The sequence below is a fragment of the Triturus cristatus genome, chromosome 5_1 (assembly GCF_964204655.1).
Source record: "Triturus cristatus chromosome 5_1, aTriCri1.1, whole genome shotgun sequence".
Lineage (NCBI taxonomy): Eukaryota > Metazoa > Chordata > Amphibia > Caudata > Salamandridae > Triturus > Triturus cristatus.
The window spans coordinates 315,230,480-315,252,404 of record NC_140587.1 but is presented as its reverse complement, the minus strand read 5'-3'; the positions used below and the strand labels follow the sequence as shown (position 1 = coordinate 315,252,404).

At 43.9% G+C, this 21,925-nt stretch overlaps 1 protein-coding gene across 3 annotated transcripts in view; it reads left to right on the top strand.

Moving 5' to 3' along the window:
• The window catches only part of COL14A1 (collagen type XIV alpha 1 chain), a 513,241-nt gene that overhangs the window by 258,184 nt on the left and 233,132 nt on the right, over positions 1-21,925 (top strand). For all 3 annotated transcript variants that reach the window (XM_085605041.1, XM_085605042.1, XM_085605043.1), the window contains 2 exons: positions 13,377-13,503; positions 17,260-17,399. In XM_085605041.1, coding sequence (XP_085461167.1) covers positions 13,377-13,503; positions 17,260-17,399 — 267 coding nt within the window. The remainder of the gene's footprint in view (positions 1-13,376; positions 13,504-17,259; positions 17,400-21,925) is intronic.

The following is a 21,925-nucleotide window of genomic DNA, read 5'->3' as shown; positions in this document are numbered from 1 at the left end:
ATGGGTCGAAGATAGAATCATCTATTAAGGGTTTCTAGTTCACCAGCATATAAGCAAAAGGTGTCAGTGTGATCAGATTCCAGTAGAAGTCCAAAATAAAAGGAAATAAGTGTTTGGCATTCACAAGAATAGGGAAAGCAGAGAGGTCTGTACCTCTCCAACAGCACTCCTCAGCAGAACTAACTCAAAGGTGTGTGAACACCTATATAAAAGAAACATGAGATTCAAATGTGTGTTATCACTGTTCACACCATTAGCATCCAATCAGAATACTGTTCATGTGCTACTGCAACATTGCTCTGAGATCCCAACGCGTTTAATAATTAAGGCTACCTTTTTCAGCCTTGAACATCTTGCCATCCTGGCACACGAAGAACAGAAAGCTTTGTTTGACAAATTGTTTCTCCACGTTCAATGCCAGATCTCTCTCAGGCCACTCTATCATTAGTCTAATGCAGATAATGAGCCTTTTTCTAACCAATAAAATATTAAACCTGCAAAGAAGGAGATAGCATGCAAGCTGGAAAATACTTTTCAACTGAGGCTTATAGTCAGACTAACATAAATGAGTGTTAATATGCACTTCGATTACATGGTTATACATGCACAAGTGTAACTTTAATAAACTGCAAAGCGTGAGCAAAAGAATTCATGTTTACTTAAGCAAATCTAATATGAAGTGTAACTGTAGAATGTAAATAAAAATATGATTCATGTTTAAACTAAACATTAGTGTACACATTTATAAATCTCTAAGTTCTACAGTGAATACATTTCAGCCATGTGTTTAAATGTGTCACACACGTTAATAAGTTTCAGGCACACAGTAAATATAATGTCAGGTGCACGTATATAACTGCACGTCTGTGACATGTAAGGGTGGAGCCTCAATTATGCTGCTCCTGTCAAAACATGACTTAATCCGGCAGAAATACCCGATTCTTCATTACAGAGGGCTATTCTTCCTTGTCCCAGGCCTTTCTGTGAGGGTGATTCAACCTCAGTGACAGGCATCTAAAACCCTAATCACGTGTTTTTTAAAGAATTTCTCTTTGCTCAGAGTGCTTTGTGTAAATAATAAGCACAAACCACAACAATGGCCACCACTTCCGGGGCCAAAGGGTGTGATGGAGAACTGGAACAAGGAAGAGCAAGACTCAGTGTAAGATTACCTGTAAGGAATCCATTATCACTTTGTCCTCTTTCTTCAGCCCCGTCAATATCTATGAAGGCATACCAAGCAGTAAGGAGGACATTGAGGCAACACACAGACAAGGAAAGTGATGCTGCACACGTGAATCCGCTTCTTAAACAGTAAAAAGCAGGATGAGGCATTCCACTGCCACAAAGCTCAACCTAGCAGAAGCCAAAAACCGCACACAAACCAAGATCCTGGATCTTATAAAGGTTGATGAAATTCATCAACAAATCCAAGAGAGTAGCCTCTCTAATTTTTATCACCTGGCCTCAGGCCAAGGCCTTGATAAATCTGGCCCATGGAGATCCATGACTACAAATTACCTCTTCTTTTGTTGACTGTGAGCGCAGAGGTTTGATTTTGAAGGTAATGGCAGGAACACTCATACTACCAGTAGCAATTAAGATGGTCCACCTGCCTGTAGGGGCTCCCCATGGAGTTTAAAGGGATGAAATGGAGGTGCTGCATAGCTCTTCTGTTGCTGATCAGATACATTTTGAGGCATGGCAAAGTGGGCAATTTCCCCTGGTAACGTTTTCAGACTAATCCAAGCTGCCTCTGTAATAGTGCTAGTGTGGCCTGCTAACCTTAACACTTGCACTTCTAGGCAGCTAGTGGCATTTAAAGTATACTAGCCTGTCTCATGACTCTCTGCTTGTTTCACCTCACCTCTCGTTCCTCACTCTGTTCTCTTTACCTCTCTATCTACCTATCTCTACATCTGTGTACCCCCTCTCTATACCTGTTCTCTACCTCACCTATGTCTCCCTCACCTCCTTCTCTCAATAGACTTCACCTCTCTCTACCTCTCCCTTTCATAACCATATCTCTGTCTACACCAGTCTGGGCCTCCCTCTATATCGCTGCTTCTGTCTCCTTTCTGTACCTCAACTCTCTCTCTCCAACCGAGTCCTCTCTCGATGCCTTACTTTCCTTCTCACCTTGTTATCATCTATTTCACCTAACTCTCAGCCTCAGCTCTCTTTACCTGACCTCATCTTTCTCTACCTCAGCTCTCTGTTTACCGCACACCTTTCTCACTACTTCTTCTCTCCATCCGACCCCCTCACGCTACCTGACCTCTAAATTTAACTTAACATTTGTTAAACACCCCACCCCGAAATAACAATATATTTTGACTTTTTGACCTTAGCTCTCTGCATCCCTCTGCGCTCTTTCTCCCTATTTGTCTCTACCTCACCTCTCTCACTACCCTACTCCTTTATCACTATTCCTTTTGTATTCTCTACGTCATTAGGTCTGGCTTGATAGTGCATCAGTCACCTGACCTTGTGTGATGATCGTGAAAAAAGTTTAGGAAACAGGACTGAGGTAGAGCCTTAGACTCTGCTCACATCCTGATCTCTCCGAGCTTTAGGCTGGACAGAAAGTGTTTGTTTCCGCTACAAAGAGTGCCCAGCATGTCTGACATACTTATTCTGGAAAGCATAAGCTAACCCACTCTTCCTCTTCCTCAGCCTCTCTATATCTGTATCTACCTCTCATTCTCTACCTCATCTTTGACTCTCTACTTCACCTCTTTCTCTGTACTCCTCATCTGTCTTTCTACCTTTCACGCTGTTATATCTTGTCTCTGAAAGAGAGTGCTGCTCTCTTCTGCCTGTGTTCCAGGTTGTGGAGAGTTGCATTCCTTTCCAGAGTTTTTGGGTTGCTGGGTGATGGGTTTGCCTTAGTGGGGATTCTGAGAATGTTTATGTTGGAATGTTATGCAGTTGATGCTTTCCTGTATTTGGTGGAGCTGCTGTTTGGTGCTCCACAACCGTGTACCTACTGAATAAATACTTCCATACTTGGCTACGAGTCAATTACTACATTTTATTGGCGACGATCCTGCTACAGGGACGAGCCTTCTGCTTGCTGTTTTCTTTTTCGATCAACACTTTGTTCCTCGTTAGGGGAGTCCTTCCGCTAAATATCTTCTTCGATTCCACCTCTCCTGCCTTGGCGATCTAGTTTCATTCTGCTGGTCTGCTGCTGGTGATACAGCCAAGTTCCCGCTCACGCAAGTTTTCTTCATACTATTTCGCTGTCAGGGTTGAGAGATTGACTGTGTTTGAGTTGTGTGAGAATACAGCCGCACCGTCCTGCTGCTCCCTGCACTGTTTCATCTTGCCGCTGGACATCTGTGTGTGTGACTACTGTCAGCCTCCTCCCACATCTGCGCTCCTGTTCCTGCTGCGTGGTTCTTCGAGCCGCTTACTTGGAGCTCCTGTCTTCAGGGGGACAGCTCTTTGGCTGAGTCGTTTCTGTGCAGGCAACTTTCCACTGTTTTCGTGGATACGGGTCATCCCGCTCCGAAGCGTTTCTACCAAATTGTTTTACTTTGCGCATGTGCAACAGTGTTGGCCTCTAGGTTCAAACCTAGCAATGCGTCTCTTCTGCATGTCAGCGCCGACACGCTCGGCCATTTTGCTATGTCCTCTTTTCTGGTAGCATTGTGCAACCTAGCAACACCTATTTCAGCGTGTCTTAACCGACACGCGCAGCTTGTTTTAGTTTATGGACAGCTACTTTAATATTTCTACAGCGTATTTACTAGCAACACATATTTCAGCGTGTCATCGCCGAGGCGCACGGCCTGTTTTGTCCATTTGGCATCAACTTTTATTATTTTTGTAGTCCAGCCTTCTCTGTTCTGCTCATGAACTCCGCATCACGCTGATTCGCACACCTTGTTTTTAAGCATATTCTCAAATCTGTCTCAACCATTATTTAGCACAATTACTACATTGTGGATCACGGTGATTCACACACCTTGTTTCTAATATTTTTTTTATTATTACAAAATGTTGGTCTCTATATAATTATTTAATCTGAAATTTAACAGTTCTTAAACTTATTGTAACTTGTCATATTTTTCCTTACAATATGTGTACCATGCAATCAGTTACACCACCACCATCATTTTTGGACAATCCTGGCGAACCACCTGTGAGATAGGAGATTTGGGTTGATGCATTTAAAACCTATTTGGGGGCAATAGGGGCATCAAGATTTTGCGCAGAAAGGAAAAAATGTCTACTACTACACTCTCTGGGGTTTGAAGGGAGCTCCATCTTCAAACACCTGCCTGACATTCCAAGGACTGAGGGTGACAACATTGATGAGTATCAGGAAACGCTTATCAAGTTAAAAAATAGATTTGACAAGCACCCAAGTCTTATGGTTCTTTGTCATACATTTTTTAAGAGAAAGCAAAATGATGGGGAATATGTCGATACTTACATCTCTGTCTTGAGATTAGCTGCAGTATGCTTATTTGAGGGATTCACTGATCAATTAATCCGCGATCAATTTGTTTGTCAATGTAGAGACAAAAAAAAGACAAAAATTATTAGCAATGGGCAATCCCTCCTTAGAAGAAACCATTAAGGTAGCTAAAAGCATTGACATTTCCATTGTTTCTCTAAAAGAACTTGAAGATAAACCTTCAGAGTCTATAGGTGCTGTTGTTGTAAGCAAACCTAAACAGAAGAATGTGCGTAGTAGTAATGGCATCACTGTCAAAAGTAAAGCTGGTACTTCTAATTTAATTAACAGCAACACGATGTGGAAATTCTCCACATCCCAAAGGTGGGAGATGTTCTGCAGTCAATGTTACGTGTAACTACTGCAAAAAGGTTGGGCATTTTGCTAAGGTGTGTTTAAAACTCAAGAATTCTAGGAAGAATCAGACTCTGAGGTTGTTTCTGTCATTACAGACAATTTTGTGTGTGGTCACTAACGCAATTGTGACTGGTGATCCTTCGAAATGTGTAGACCCCATTTCTGAGGTGTGTGTTGTTGGAAAAGTACTTAAGCTATTGGTTGATTCTGGAGCCAGGATCAACATGATTACCCAGAAATTATTTGAATAAACCTGGGGTGGAAGAACTTTAGCACCTCCTGACCGGTGTCCTGTCTCTTATGAAGGACGTCATATTGAGTTACTAGGTTTCATCAAGGATGAAATGGAATTCTAAGGAAGGAAGATAAGAGGAAAAGTTTATGCCGCTTTTAAAGGGCTCAACATACGTGGTTGGTTTTACCAGAGGCTTTTCGGAATAATTTTAAAGCCAGGGGCCAAAGAACAGGTTTTAGTTGACAGTTGTTGTGACAGTGGACAAAAATGGAAGGAAGATTTTCCTTCTATTTTTTGTGAAAAGCTGGGCAAGATTCATTGATTCAAACATAAAATCATAGTGAAAGAAAATGCTATCCCGGTTAAACACAAACTTGGGGGGGTCCCATTTAGTGTGAGAGATGATCTTGACATAGAGTTGAAGAGTCTGTGTGATAAAGGGATCATTGAACCCACTGAGTCTTCATTGTGGTTGTCTCCTTTGGTTGTGGCTCGAAAAAGGTGTGGGCAACTTAGAGTATGTGTGGACTTAAGGTCTCTCAATAAAGATATTTGGGTTGATTCCCATCCCCTGCCTAAGATCAATGACTTGTTTGCATACATCAAGGGAGCTAAGTATTTTTCCAAACTAGATCTGGCATGTGCATATCATCAGATAGAGCTACATCCCGAGTCATGTCATTTAACTGCATTTATTTCTCCCCTTGGAACATTTCGATACCGACGGATGCCTTTTGGTTTGGCATCTGCCGCCTCAGTGTTTCAGAGAGTGATGTAAGATTTGTTGAAAGGAGTTGATGAAGTTCTTTTTTTCCAGGACGATGTTTTGATTTTTGCAAAGGATGCTTCTTCTCACGATGTTTTACTACGCAGAGTTCTTGACATTTTTGAAATCCGAAATATTTTAAATTTTCTGTACTGAGGTGGAGTATTTAGGTCATCTGCTAACTCAAGAAGGTGTTGAACCCAGACAAGGCTTAGTTGAGGCAATAATCAATGCTTCTGCTCCCGTTGACAAAGTTGGTGTAAAATCACTTCTGGGTTTATGTGAATATTATTCCCGCTTTGTTCATGATTTTGCCACCGTAGTTCGTCCTATCAGTAATTTGCTTAAGAAAGGTGTGATGTTTTCTTGGTCGGATGAGTGTGCCTCTGCATTTGATCTTATTAAGTCTTTGTTGAGTATAAGCAATGCACTCAAACCTTTTGATCCTGCCGTACCTTGCTACATTACAGTTGATGCAAGCCAAGTTGGGCTTGGAGGCATTTTGACTCAAAGGATTGGTGACAGGGAAAACACTGTGGCGTTTGCATCTAGAGTTCTGAGAGATGCTGAAGTACAATACTCAGTTATTGAAAAGGAGCTTCTGGCTTGTCTTGGGGCTATTGAGAAGTTTTGCCCGTACATTTGAGGAAACGTTTTAAGTTGCTCATGAATCACAACCCGTTGGTCTCTATTCTCAGTGCTGGAGTCAATAAATGTTGTACACCAAGGATTTTGAGAATGGTGTCTAGGTTGCTGCAATGATTTGTCTCACATTGCCGGTGGCAAGAATGATAGAGACGATTTTTTTTCCATTTTTCCCTAAAAGAAAGATGAGGGTGATGATGTGGCTTTCAGTGAACTGTGTGAAGAAGACTGTGAGGATTGTTTTGTAGCTGCATTAAATTTGCCTGAACCAGCCATGAGTTCTGAAGAGGCATGGAGGAATGCATTGAATGAAGATGCTTTGCTTCAACAAGTTTGTGATTTTGTAAAAAAGTTTGACCGCGAGAGAAGGTCCTATCTCCTTTTTTACAACCTTATTGCAAGGTTGAGGAGGAAATTACTATTAAAGATGGTATTTTCGTTGAGAAGTGATAAGTTTGTTCCTCTTCATGTTATTCGACAAGCTATTATTAAACATGCTCATGAAGGACATTTGGGCACGACGCTTACTAAACGTTGCATCCGGGAAAGATTTGGTGGCCAAGAATGGATGTCGAGATCGAGGATGTAGTCACCAATTGTTGTGTGTGTAGTGCTGCTGATAAGAGCCTAAAAGTTGTGACTCCTCCTTTATTGCCTATTGAGTGTCCATTGAGACCATGGATCAAAGTGGGCATTGATGTCATGGGCCCTTTTCATAATTTCTCGTGTGGCCATAGATTTGTTCTTGTACTTATGGACTATAGTTCCAGATGGCCTGAAGTTAAGCTTATAAGAGAAGCCAATGCCTCTAGTTTTGTCACATTCTTAGGTGAGGTATTTTTGAGAGAAGGTTTCCCTGAGACACTTGTCTCTGACAATGCGACCTAATTTGTGAGTGTTGAAGTTGAAAATGTTCTTGCTTCTTGTGAAATAAAACATTCTAAAAGCTCCTTGTACCATCCCCAGACAAATGGTCTAGTTGAGAGAATGAATAGGGTGATGGGGGAGTGCATCAAGTGGGCTAGGTTGGGAACCATGATTTGGTAAAATCCTTGAACAGCATGTTGAGGTTCTACAGGACCACTCCACATTCCTCGACCAAAGTCTCACCATTTGAACTACTTAGAGGACGCAAAGCCAACACCACTTTCAAACTTGGTTGGATGAACAAATGGATCAAATCAGGGTCTGATGTAGAAACGCTCATGGACATTGTGCGTGTTAATTTGTCTGAGTCTCAAATGAAACAGAAAATCTGGTACGATCACAAGAAAGGTGTTAAAACTGTTCCCATGGTGGTTGATGACATGGTCAGGATAAAAACTCCTATTCAAAAAAGGGAGAACATATATTTGTTAAACCTATTAAAGTTGTGAAGATTGGAAACAGTGCTGTTCAGGTTATGGGTGAGCATTGGTGGAATATTGCCAAAATTGTCAAAGCGAAGACTGCCACCAAGAGCAGGCCTGATAAAGCTGCTGAAGATGACGTCAGGGGTGCTGGGGATGTTCATGTAGGTCTTAGGAGGAGCTCAAGAGTTCCTGTCACTCCTAAGAGTGAGTTAAATATTATGTTCTGCTTTATGTTTTCGTTTTTTTTAATTTAAAGGAGAAGGGAAGGTGTGTTATATCTTGTCTCTGAAAGAGAGTGCTGCTCTCTTCTGCCTGTGTTCCAGGTCGTGGAGAGTTGCATTCCTTTCCAGAGTTCTTGGGTTGCTGGGTTTGCCTTAGTGGGGATTCTAATTACTACACCCTCCTCACTCTCTACGTTTCTCTCTGCCTTAGTACTCTATTAACATGAACTGTTGTTTCATACACTTTCTCATACTGGCCCCCTCTACCTCACTGTTCTCTCTACTTTTCTCTCACTATCTTACCTCCTGTCTGCCTCTACCTGTTTCTAAGTCTCCTCTCATTCTACCTTGTCTTTGAGCTTTGAGATCGATCTTGCTTTCATAGTGCGTTAGCAAAATCTAGTCAGTCGGGTGTTAATGTAAATGTAAATGTGTAAATGTGCAGATATTTATATAGCGCAAATCACCAACCGGTCTCTAAGCGCTTGCTTAGGGAACCCGTCCTGGTATTCCCCTGTGAGATAACCCAGCAGGGCATCCACAAGGTGAAAGCCAGGCATCCCGCCGCGAGGGGCCATTGTGGAGATTAAGCAAGCTATTGCCCAGAGTCGCAGAGTGTGAACCCATGAATCGAGTATGCACTGGAGCGAGAATTATCGAGTCCATGGACAATTTAAGGACTCAAGACCCAGCCGAGCCGGGAATTGAACCCTGGTCCCGGGCTGACTTCTGCTTCCAGGTTTGCCTACTCTAACCAGTGAGCCACACTTAATACGCTGTGTATCTGGCTGTTTACCATCTGGAGAATGGCTGAATAGACTTCAGAGTAAGAAGTGAGCGTCAATGCGTTTATCAGGTTCTGTGATTAAGACACTACACCTCATTGGTTTCTTCAGAATTCTGAATTAAACGATACCCGACTGACTAGATTTTGCTAACGCACTATAAAAGCAAGATCGATCTCAAAGCTTCATAAATTAACCGCTGAACAATGAGAGCAGTTGTTTGAAACATTCATATTGGAATATAGAAGAAAAATACATCCAGGGGTCAACTTTTTTTTTTTTTTTTTTTTTTTTGAAAAACCTTTATTGACATTTCAGTCAATAACAAGTATGGGCCTACAACCCCCCGGGGCCGGCCGCTAAGCAGTCAGAGCAACAGAGATCAAATGTTAACACAGGCAGCACCTCGGGGAGCAGAATCTTCATGCTAATATAGTCAGGCCAGTGAACAGCGCAGGTAGGACACCAGGATAAAAAGGGTTTTCATTTTATAATGGAAAAAGACAGAAGGATCAGGTGCCAAACAATTTCCCAACAGCGATAAGAGGCAGGCAGAATGATAAACGTAAGCAATAAACAGCAATCTATTGGATCAATGGCGCAGACACAGGAAATTCAGGATGGGGAAGAATATCATGCCCAGCTGCGCCTACAGTCCCCTGCCCTAAAGCCCAGAGAACACCCCGGAAATTGTGGCACACATGAAAAGGCAACGATTCACAACAAAGGAGGTGTACCACGCTGATCCCAGAAAAGAGAGAACAAGAAGAATCAGAGAAGAAAAAGGAGGCCATGGAAAAAAGAGATGAAAGACTAAAGAATCCCCTCCCCCAACCCCCCACCCTGCACCTCTGCAGATGAGTACGGCCCCCCCCCCCCAGCAGTGTGCCTGTCGCCCTGGAACCAGACCCGAAATATAGAAGAAACAGAGAAAAAGGAGTAAGAAAAGAACCCCACCAGAAGGGGGGGTAGAGAGAGTATTAATAAACTGGAGGAGGGCCTTCAGAACATGCCCCCGGCGTCTCCCTCCCGCACATTATGTTTCCCCCAAAGCAAACAGTAAGCAACACAAAATCGACCATGTCAAAGAAAGATGGGGAGCATTTTGCACCTACTATACCGACAGTTATACCATGAGAGCACGCAACCCCGAGCCCGCCCGCCTATTAGCCGACCACCTCTGAAAGATCATTCTTATCCTTGGCCACTCTTGGCAAATCCGCCCATGCATACCCCTCGACCCGGCGCCATGTCCAATGCTACACGGTAAAGGAGCGTCCAAAAACGAACAGGAAGCGACGCACCCCGGTGGGGTGGAAGTCTCTGAGTACCAACCCAGTCAGCATTATGGAGGAACGTCTTTCCCAGTGCTGCCCCAGGATCTGCACTGCACACAAGGTCCAGGAAGGCGGAATCACCCAGAGTAGACAACCGTTGCTTGAGTTTTCCCAGGGTCGCCGGAGGCCGCGCACCGGACAAGGCCACCCCCCCCCACTCAGGTCCAATACCTCCGGGACAGATCAGACCCACAGCCAGCCGATCACACAATAGTAGACTGTCCGGAGTTTCCAGCTGGTCACTAGGCACAGGGGTGGCCCCGACATTGTCGTCCTGAGTGCAGTGCAGGGAGTCCCTGTGTATCGGAAGACAGGCAGGCCGCAACTGTCCCAACGCTGATGCCACACCATCAAGCCTACTCCCCAATACCCAAACGCCATGAAGCAAGGTGGAATGAAGGGCACCGAGAGCCTCCAGAAGGTCACAGTACCCCAGCACAGCTCTCTGCGATCGCTCCGCAACGCTCCCCAGAGTCGCACACTCCCGATCCTGCTGTGACCTGGTGGACAGGATGGTAGACTTCATCGTGACAAGATGGCCGCCGGGTAGGTCCAACCCGTATTGGGACCGGGACCCAGGGGCAAGCGCATCAAGGTCCATGTCGCTGGCAAACAGGGTTCCAGAGGCAGATCAAAAATGTATCCGGTATGTAGTCCCAGGCAACAGTCGTCCCCACCACGGACCAGCGCCCGCGAAATCCGGGAGCAGCCCGCAGGAATCAGGGCGAGTTACGGGCGGCGTGCGGGCAGCTCACCGTCGAAGGTAGAGGCAATCACCGGAGAGTCGTGGAACTGCCACCCCGGGCATGCACTTGTTCCGCTCCGCTTAGTGGTAGGAAGCGACCACGGCGAAATGTAGGCCGATAGTCGCACCGATCCGGCAGTCCGACTCCACCCAGTCACCAAAGGCCGCTGTTGTTAAACTGCCACCCGGCCAAGGTGTCCACTCGAGGTCCCGGCTCCAGGGCCGCACAGGCCGCAAATTGCAAATACCCGTTTCTCCGGCGGTACAGCCGCCAGAAACTTCGGAATCACTCGATCGGTTGCCGCTCTCATTCACAAACACGGGCGCATAGCTCAGGCTGAGGATCTAATGCAGGATATCCGTGCGGGATACGGAGGTTCACGGAGCCGGGAGTCTACGCTGCCGTCTCGGTCGCCATCTTGGCTCCTCCCCCCAGGGGTCAACTTTTAAATCTACTTGTCCTGAAGATCGTCTTATTAATGGAAATGTAAAGACCGAAACGTCGACCTTCACACTGTTTTCTGCAAAATTATTGATTATTATTGTGAAAAAGTGTGTGAAATACTTTCAGTGAAGGAATCATTAAGTCAATCATCTCCTTCCAACATACTTATAATTGTCTGTATTTTGAGTACCCTTAATCCAATTTGATGATAAAGTTAGATTTTTTTATATACACCAGTTTCTCTTCCTTTTTCTTTCTTTTCTTATCCCTCGTTCTTCATTCATGCTGATCTAGATGGATTTATATATGTATGACTGATGCATAACTATATAAATCAACCGTTTTTCTAATATATATTGTGAAAGCAATTAAGTTCTTAGGTACACAACTATCCTATTCAAAATAAAGAATAAAAATCATGTTCTAGACATAAAGCATAAAGGTAATGTCAAGTATAAAGTATGAGGTCTTTTGTACGAAACTATCGGTAGACAAACAGATTGAAAGCATTTGGTCGAAGAGAAGTGTTTAAAGTTTGTTTTGAGAAAACAGCTTTTAGTGTACCTAATACTTGCATTAATAAACTTGAATTACAAACATTGCAGTATCAATACCTAAACATAAAGTAACAACCATTAAGGCGTGTTTAGCATGCCTAGGGTCTTTTGCAACAATCTTGGCATGCTTAAGTGGTCCCAGGGGCTCATCCCCAATTTGCCACACATGCAGAGCAGGCTAGAGAAAAACTTCCAGGACTCGAGCTAGGGGACATGCATCCCGACAGTCTACCCCGTTGGGAACCCGAGGAAGGAATCTTTAAGATTCCCTACCCTAGATTCACAAGCATCCTCTGTTGAAAGATGATTTATAAGTTGGTAAAAATCATGCACTTAGCATCATCAGAGAAATCCCCTGGGATTCCCATTTCCCTGTGGCAAGCTTGGACATCCATGGAAAGATAATCTTTTTTATTACTGTAGTGTCTGGCCTGGGAACCCTGGGTTTCCTCATGGGTGGCCAGCGATGCAGTGGAGAACAAACAGAATTTCTCTGCTTTAAGAGGTGCAGGCAGTCTTGATGTGGTGTCTGCCATCCCCGCATCCCTGGGTTCCATCTGGTACAACGGTTATAGCTGCATTGTGGTTCTTACATCACCAGAATGATAGCTGCTACCAGTGTTCCATTCTCCCCTGCCAGTCGAATGACCCTGTAATAAACAGATAACAGGCAATGCCAATAGGTCTGGCTTTACAGGAATGTTTTAGGATAATGGGAAGCACTACAAGTAATTGACAAAATGGTATGGGAGTTCATATGTATTAGTGTGGAAGCAAAGAACTGTAGGATAATATTGATGTAGGGTAAAAGATCAGGTGCCAATTGCACTGGCAAGACAAACCTAAAAGTCCATGTAGGTTAATGACTGCTCCCTTCACCTGTGCTCCTACTACAGAGAACACCATCAGCTATCTAGTTATCTAAGACACTTTAATAGCATTACTTTGTCAGATGTGTAACACCGTAAAAGTTCAACCTCAGACAGCTGGATAAATACACAAAATCATCACAGCTGTGTGGAGGGAAAGCACTTTTTTTGTGAAAGCACACAGCTTCTGCCCAATCACAACATGTACTTTTGGCTCCCAACATGTGGGCGGGGCCAAAGAACCTCTCTAGTTATGCTCACATAATTGTCTGGCGACAGCTGCACTGTCGTGCCAGCCCATAAAAATGGTGCCTCTTCCCAGGGCTAAATAGTGGCTTAAATGTTTTCAATCCAACTCATTCAACCACAAATATAAAGTGATTTTAAGAGTGCATTTTCACCTATTTAAGTTGATTAAAATGCCTACTTAGATTTAGATATATAGTTACAAATGTGGAAATATCCATGAAGTCAACAGTTTTGGTTGGCTCTTCCACCACTGTGTCCCAAGAAAGAACCCTTTCATTATGTGTTTTGTAGCAGTTTACATTATGTTCCTATAAACATTTTAAAGCTAGTGCCTATTTTATGCAGGTCGAGGTGGATCGAATTTCAACCTACCCTCTGGAGAAGCTTGCGTCGCTCACGGAATACACGGTGGCCATTTTTTCAATCTATGACGAAGGCCAGTCTGAGCCACTCACTGGCAGCTTTACCACACGTAAGCAGAATTATGTTATTGAAGAATATTGACTTAACCAATCTGGGTATAAACCATACAGCTTCATGGCAGAGTGTGTTGATTTATATGTACTATTCATTACTAGAACTGTATGGTTTATTTAGACATTCATTTACATTAACATCACAGACAATTGTATCACACATGTAATAAACACATACATTTTTGTATAACCTAGACAAAGAATCTAAAACATCCAGGACATCATTTGAAATTGCATAACGTTGAGATCAGGCATTTGAAACTAAAGAACCGATCTAGAATTCCTTCAGAGCCATAATCGTTCACTAGCTTGTATTACAATTCCTAATGGTCATTCACATAACATTGAAACGAGAGAATATAATGCAGGACCCAGGAAATGCCTCACTCGGCCTCAGTCGCCTGCGATGTGCTGCGAGTACCATATGTAGAGTGTAAAAAAGACATGTTGGAAGGACTGAGTATAAATGTAACATTACATTTACAAACAGCACTGAAAATATTCATATAGTAGCAACTTGTTCCCTGGTATTTTGTAAGTGCAATCTGTATATGTGTTGAAATGCAATAGGGCTAAGTATACAATCAAATCTTAAAGAAATAATTGGTTTTTAGTTTATACGCTTCCTGGATCTTTAAGGGCAGATTAGGGAGTGCCTTCCTACTGTGTCCCTCTTGCAAATGGCTTGATGCTACCTGGGACAGGGTGGACTGTGAGTCCTCGTTCTCTTGGTAGAGGGCCCTCTAGCTGTTTCTTTGTGGTGTACGTGTGTTCCTACCAGTAAGGTTCCCTGACAGGATGAACTGTCAGCTAAATGACATCTTCTAAATGCCTCCATCTTGTTGTATGACCTGTATAATGAGATACCTTTAAATACATCTCAAATGGGGATCCAGACACCATCACATTATTTAAAAATAAATAACTCTCCTCCCATCTGGAGGAATACCAGTCTTATAGTCCATGCAGTCCCTTCGTCTTGTCGCTAAAGAAGTGAGTGGTAGTAAAACTACCCTGATCTTGGAAAATATATATGAATCATCCTTCGTCAAGACTTCAACATCCCTGGCCAAAGCACTGGTCGCTTTTTCTAGACCACTCATAAAATGACCTCGAAGGGCTCCAAGCCGGACCTGACTGGGCGGCTGAACAAGCCAATCCCTACAGTGTTGCGTAGGCAGGACACACTCCTTCACTACATCCACTTTTGGGTGGAGGACTTCACAGACTTAGTAATAAAGCAAAAATATGTTCACAGACTGGTAGAACTCCGAAACCATAAAAAACAGAGGGGCGAAAAAACTATTCTTTTGATACAAAGGGCGACCAAGCTGTTGTCTATTTGGTTCTAGATAGAGTTGCAGACAGTGTGAACCTCTACTCACTCTCTCAAGCAGGGACCTTCTCTCCGAGTAATATCTGCTTCCATATTCGGAATGACTAAAAAATACAAGCCATGCAAAAATGGAATTGACTGACGCTCTGACCAATCAGACATCAGATCATCTCAAGCACCCTCATCGTCACCAACTATTATGGAAGCATGGGGCATTCCACAGACCACCCAATCCACTCATTCTTTAGTTCAGTCACCGCTGCAGATAAAAATAGACTGACTGACCCTGCCCTACTGTATGTGCTCTAGACAGACACCGCATGCACCACTGGTGCTCTCAAACTCCACGTGTAATCTGCAGGATGTACCTGCAGTGTTGTTGACAATATAATTCCAGGTCCCTGTCCAAGAGGGTAAATGTAATAATGCCCTGATTGGCTTGGAATCTCTCTCGTGCCTCAAATACAAAAGATAAGGCACTCATTCGAGACGGAACAATTACTCTCTGCAGGTATTTTAGAAATGCCTTAAAAAAACATGTAGAAAGAACAATTGACAGAATGTTGGACAATGTCAAACCTTCACCCCAGTACAGAGATGTGGGCCTAAATCCATCGTTTTTTGCTTCCCTGCCATCTCAGTTTAAACCCAGCCATATACAAATCAGTCTTGACCCTGTTCCTCATGGGAACAGTGCAGCCTGACCTGCCAGGCCATGTCCTCCCTGGACTGAAAACAGGCATCCTAGGACTGGTTTCGGGGATTCACCCCATATCAGCCAGGTTAGCTTAACTCCAGTGGCATGGAGAGCATGGGACCTACGTCTGGGCATTCCCGTCCCACTCGGGGTGATAAATGCAAAAAGAACAATTGATGGACTGAATGTTGAACAATGTCAAACATTCACCCCAGTACAGAGATCTGGGCCTAAATCCATCGTTTTTTGCTCCCCTGCCATTTCAGGTTAAACCCAGCCATGGTGAATGTGTGCATTGTTCAGCATTAGGTCCATCATTTGTTCCTTTTGCTTTTGTCGCTCTAAGTGGGAAGGATATGTCCAAACGTGTATCCCCTGCTCACTGCACCACGGGATTCAAGCTAGCCTGGCTGATAAGGGGTGATGCCCCAAAACTGGTCCCAGGATGCTTGTTTCCGGTCCAGGGAGGATCTAGGTTTACAGTTCGGGCTGGACTGTTCCCATGAGGAACAGGGTCAAGACTGATGTGCATATGACTTGGTCCAAACTGGGGTGGCGAAGTGAGCAAAAGCACGATGGATTAAACCCAGATCTTTGTGACTGGGGGTGAATGTTTGCATTGTTCAGCATTCCGTCCCATCATGTCATAAATATCTTTTGCAAAAATACCTCTCGCTGGTGTAGATTTTCCATTATTTACTAAAATAGGGCGATATTTTTATAAATGATATTTGCAGCATGATATTTACATAAAATGATATTCTGATTGCAATTTTCTGTAACCATTCCCTAATTTGAGGATGTCCGCAACCTCAGGGCTGGCTCCTCTCCCAGGGTTTAGTGATTTTAAAGGATTCCCTTCTGGCTGACTGATAGTGTGATCAGTCAGAAGACGGGATACCTCGGGGATCTCTCGCCTCGAGGAGGTAGGGGCTCCACCCACCGTCAGTTTGGGAGAGAGTGACCAGGGCCACTGGAATTAGGCAACAGCGGAGGGCCAATTTATGCGGCAGGGTTGACTAAATTATGTGGCAAGAAAAGGCAAATGATGCTGCTTAAAGCGAAACATTTTGTGATAGTTCTACTTCGTTATTGTGTCATTTGTAAACATGTTAACAATGTCAGTGTATAGGTTTTATACTGCCTCATTAGTAATAGTTTACACCCAATTATAGCAGTAAGGTCAAGAAAGATGGCCAGTTAACCTATGTGAAAGGCCTCCCACTGCGCAGTAATGGTTGTCACCAAGTATTTAGTAACTTTTAAGCTATAAACAGTTTTTGGGGTGAAACCTGTTATGCAGCAGATGATGAATGATGTGGCAAATGTAACACATCCATAATTATGTGGAAAACACCACAGCCTCAAAATCGCATAATTCCAGTGGCCCTGACAGGAACGTATTCACCAAAATCTCTCGCCATGGAACTCTGGCCACCTCTACATTTTCTGATTTTATCTGCCTACTTTGTAGATGTCAGGGGGACATTTTTGAAGTAGGTTGGAGACATAGCCACTGCCATCCTAGATGCTGGCACCATCTGTATCAAATACCTCTGAAGTGACTGAGAGCTGCAAGCATTGCAAGTGTATGCTGGTGCCTTCTCCCACCTAGTTTCAAATCAGGGCCTCAATTACTACATTCCTGCTTGAACAAATTACTAATTTGTATCTTTTCTCTTACTACTTTCAAACAACAATAACTTTGTGGATCGGCAGAGAAAGTCCCATCCCCACAGAGCCTGAATGTCCATGAAATCTCGACCGAGAGCTTCAGAGCCGTCTGGAAACCCTTCTCCAAAGACGTGGTGATGTACAGACTGACTTGGATCCCACTGAATGGCGGGAAACCGGAGGAGGTGAGCTGTCCGCACATCAGGTGGCTGGAGTACAGGCAGCTCCAGAGTAGACGGTCTGTCAAAGCTGTACATAGCATCGTACGGCTCCTAGACAGGGATAAGTCACTGAATTGGTAAAATATAAGTTTTATTGAGTCAACAAATCCCAGAATCCTTTCTGCCTCATGATGCCGAGGGAGTGTTCTAACTCATAAATTGCACATACCATACCGGGCCACAGTGGGCAGAAACAGGAAGTCTAGAACACCTCTGTCTTTGTTTTATAGCAAATGGAATTCAATTTATTTCACCCAGCATACAGCACATCACATGCAGACAGAGACAACCGCAAACAGAAACCACACCTTAAAGTATCATCCTGAGCACCTGATTGGATATGGAATGACTCCTAACCTTACCCATCCTCAGAAATGGTGCTTCCAATAAACATTTGTGTGGAAACGCCAGCTCAAGTGGAAGGGCGGGTGGTGGGGCTTCCCCACCGAGTTCTCTTTCTTCTGTAGGAGATTCGTACCTGAACGTGGGGCATAACTTGTTTGCCACACAAGGTGAACCAGATGTAAATGACGAAATACGGTAAACTGTACTGTCCGCTGCACAGATTATCAACGTATCACGGCTTTTGGTAACTGAGAAAACGTTTAATAAAATGAATAAGAAAAAAAAAAGAAAAATGCCTTCTCAAGAAGAGTGAAAGTTGTAGGCAGAGAACAGGGCGATAATCTTTCCATGACAATTGATCAGGCAACATTTATTAAGTGTTCATATTTCCAAATAGAAAAACATGCTTTGCAGGGTCCATTGCTCAAGAACAAGTCGAGGCCCACTTGTTTCCACAAATTGTCATTTTTCAGATTTAACAAGGAATGCCCAGTTATATTATGTGCAGAGTCATCCACTACTGTATTGCACAGGTGAGATTTCCTCATTGGTCACACAAATGGGTCTTTCATGTTTTCCATGGCACATGTGACATCACATCACAGAAAATAGGGAAACACTTTTTTTCCCCCAGACTGCACCCCAACTATGGATACAGGTGATGTCCACAAAGATAGTGGGTTGTCAACGCTTGTTTATTTAAGTATTAGGTAAACGGGGAAGTAACACAGAAAGCACCCATCAGTAACTGTTTACCAGCTCAACTGCTCACCTCAAAAACCTGGCATTCCAACTTTCCATGCACGCAACATTGGGGATTTTACACCCTGCAAACTTCGTATTGCTTATATAAGTATAAGTGTTAGGCCAGGCATCCTTGGCATGGTTTTACCCTAACCTTTTGCTTTCAACCCTCCTGTTTTGCTGGCTTTGGGACTCTGCACACTTTACCACTGCTAACCAGTGCTAAAGTGCTTATGCTGTCTCCTTAAAACATAATGGGGTTGCCATATTTAATTTACTTGTAAGTCCCGAGCAAAATAGCATTATCTGTACCCAGGACCTGTAAATCAAATGCTACTAGTGGGCCTCCAGCACTGAATGTGCCACCCACTTAAAAAGCTCTCTAAACATGTTTCAGAACTGCGGTTGCAGCCTGTTTGCGCCGTTTTAAAGTACAATGCTGATCTGGCAAAATAAATCTTTTCCCATGCCTAAACCTTCCTTTTTAATACATATGTCACCCATAGGGTAGGCCCTGGACAGTCCAGAGGGCAGGGTGCAGTGTATTTAAAAAGTAGAACATATACTTTTAAGTTTTAAATGTCCTGGTAGTGAAAACCTCTTAAATTAATTTTTCGCTATTGCAAGGCGTATCTCTTCCATAGACATTGGAGTTACTGTATTACCTCTGATAAGTGCTAATTTTCAAATGGGAGCAGGTAACCAATTCATAACCAGTTCTGCTAATTTTCAAATGGGCGCAGGTATCCAGTTCATAACCAGTTCATATTTGGTGTCTTTCGAATTGTGATGAAAACTCCTCTCTCATGGTAAAGTTGGATTTTAAATTACAATTATGAAAATCCTGATTTTAGAAAGTTGGCATTTTCCTGCCTTAGCCATTTAGTGCCTGCAGCTTGTGTCTCGGTCACATGACTGTGTGTAGTTGACAGGTGGGCTTTGTGTATTCCCCCTAGACAGCCACATCCCTCCTGTAGTTAGTCTGGTGCCAGGAAAGGCAGGAAATCTGTGCACTTCTAAGGGAAACCTCTGGAAGCTTCTCCCACTACAAAGGAAGGGCCAGGTACAAATATTTGACCTCAGACCCCAACTCTTCAATACACGTCTGGACCTGTGGACTCTGCCAAGAAGAAGGACTGCTGTGCTGCTGGAAGGACTGCCACTTTGCTGGACTACTGCCCTGAAGGACTGCTGCTCAGTTGTGCTGACTTGCTGCCGGCTGCCTCTTGCCTGGGTGAGAAGGATTGGAACTGCATCTGTTGAACCTGAGACCTCCAAGTGACTCCAAGGGGGAGTTGGTAGGCCTCCTGACTAAAGCCTCAGGCACAAAAGGATCCAACAACCTGGTACCCAGCCTCTGGACTCTACCAGCTGTGAGTGCTACCCTGCCAAGTGGTGCTGTCCCAGTCCTGGACCATTGGAAGTGGGCTTGAAGGTGCTCTACCAGCCCATCGGTGCATTCAGCAGAATCAAGGTATTACATCTGCTGCACGGCGCAACCCTGAGCAGCTCTGACGTATTGCCTCTGCTGTGAAGATTCTCTCAGCGCAAGGACTCTGCATTGACCTCGCAGCCCGCATCGGAACCGGCGCAGTGCGAAGCTTCTCCGACTCTGGCCCTTGCATTACAAATCTCTCGTCAACTGCAGTCTTGACGACAAATCAGTTTCTTGCATTGCAGCCTTGCTGCTCCTTAGAGTGGACGCATCGCCTCGACTGCGAGATACATCCTCAATGCCAGACCTCACATCTCAGCCCTCATCAACAGGAATCCTCGATGACAACGCAGGACTGCACATTACACCAGCACAGCTCCTCGGAACCAACGCATCCTAGACAGGGGACCTCTCAATGCTCCTCAACCAGGATTAAAGGTACTCTTGTTCAGGGGGTCTAAGTGGGTCCATGTAGCCAGCCCACACACCATCGCGGTGGGCCTGAACTTGCAACTTTCTGACGGTCCGGGGTGCGACCAGATATCCGCAGTTGATGTTTTTTGGCACTATTTTCACTGAAAACTTTAAACTTACATATCTCCAGTTCTACTGTTTGGATTTTTGTTGTTTTGGTCTGTTTTATATATAATTTCTTTTGTCTATTTTTCTAAATGGTGAGGGAGTTGCCTTGTGTTGTTGTGTCTCGTTATTACTATTTGAAGTACCACAAAAATACTTTACACATTGCCTCTAAGTTAAGCCTGAGTGCTCTGTGCCAAGCCACCAGAGGGTTTCACACAGGTTAAATTAGGGGTTGCTTGAGCCTCACCCTGACAAGGATTGTGGTTGCTGCTTGAGTAGGGTTTCTCCCCCTTAACAGGTCACCCAGTTTCTTGCAATTAGTATAAGTATAGCATCCTCCCAGGCAAATTCACCTTGGACCTTTGCAAGGGATTTCAATTCACCAACTAGCTTTTTCTTTTCAGCTAAGCCTTCTTTCAGGTACTTCTGCACAGGTTTGAAAACATTATATCCATCCACAGTTCACACCAATTCCTCCTTTCTAAATTCATCATCAGATAGGTAACTCCTCATTTCTATCCCATTGTACAAACACACCTCACTCTCATCATGTTTTCCTAGTAAATCTTAAAGAGCTTAAGCCAAACGGGACATACAATCCACTTGGCAATTGGTCTTCTGTGGGATCTCCATTGTCAGCCACATAAACTTTCCCTTGTGCTTTGTGTCCCTTGAAATCTATTTCTGCCCACAAACAACCAAGCATGTTGATTTTATGTCCAGTATAGCACTTATGTTGCACATCTACCGTACACAATTTCCTGGGACCCCACACCTGCCAGGCTAAATCCGCTCCTAGGATGGTGAACCACGCACAGAAATCTACCAGGACATTGACCTGCTCTCATCAATTGATATGTCACCTTGGGAAGGTGCTTTGGCTTGAGTTCAGTGTCTACTTACAAAATCACCTAGGGATTCAAACCTTAATCTCTTTCTTTGTCATCCAGCTCCACGTTCAATTTACCTGCTCTATATGCTGTACTAAAATGCCATTTCTTACATGTTTATCAACAGCTGGGCAAAACTTCGCATTATCAACTTGGAAATTACTAACACATTTCTAAGATGTTACTGGCACATAGTACTTTCGGCTTTCTTCCTCCATTTGTCTCCACTATCCTTTTCAGAAATTACACTAACATTTGCATTCATTAGATATCTAATTTCTTCTACGGATTTTCGGATTGCTCTGTACCTTTAACAATACTAATAGCAGTATTTGCTCTGTACCTTAAGCAGTCGCGGCTCCTCTAGGGAGTGCTGCGGGGTGGTGGAGTGGGGAGGAGTAAACTCCGGCATAGGGCCGATCCGCCCCACCGCCCCGCAGCACTCCCTAGCGGAGCCGCAACTGTACTTAAGCAATATTAATAGCAGTATCTCA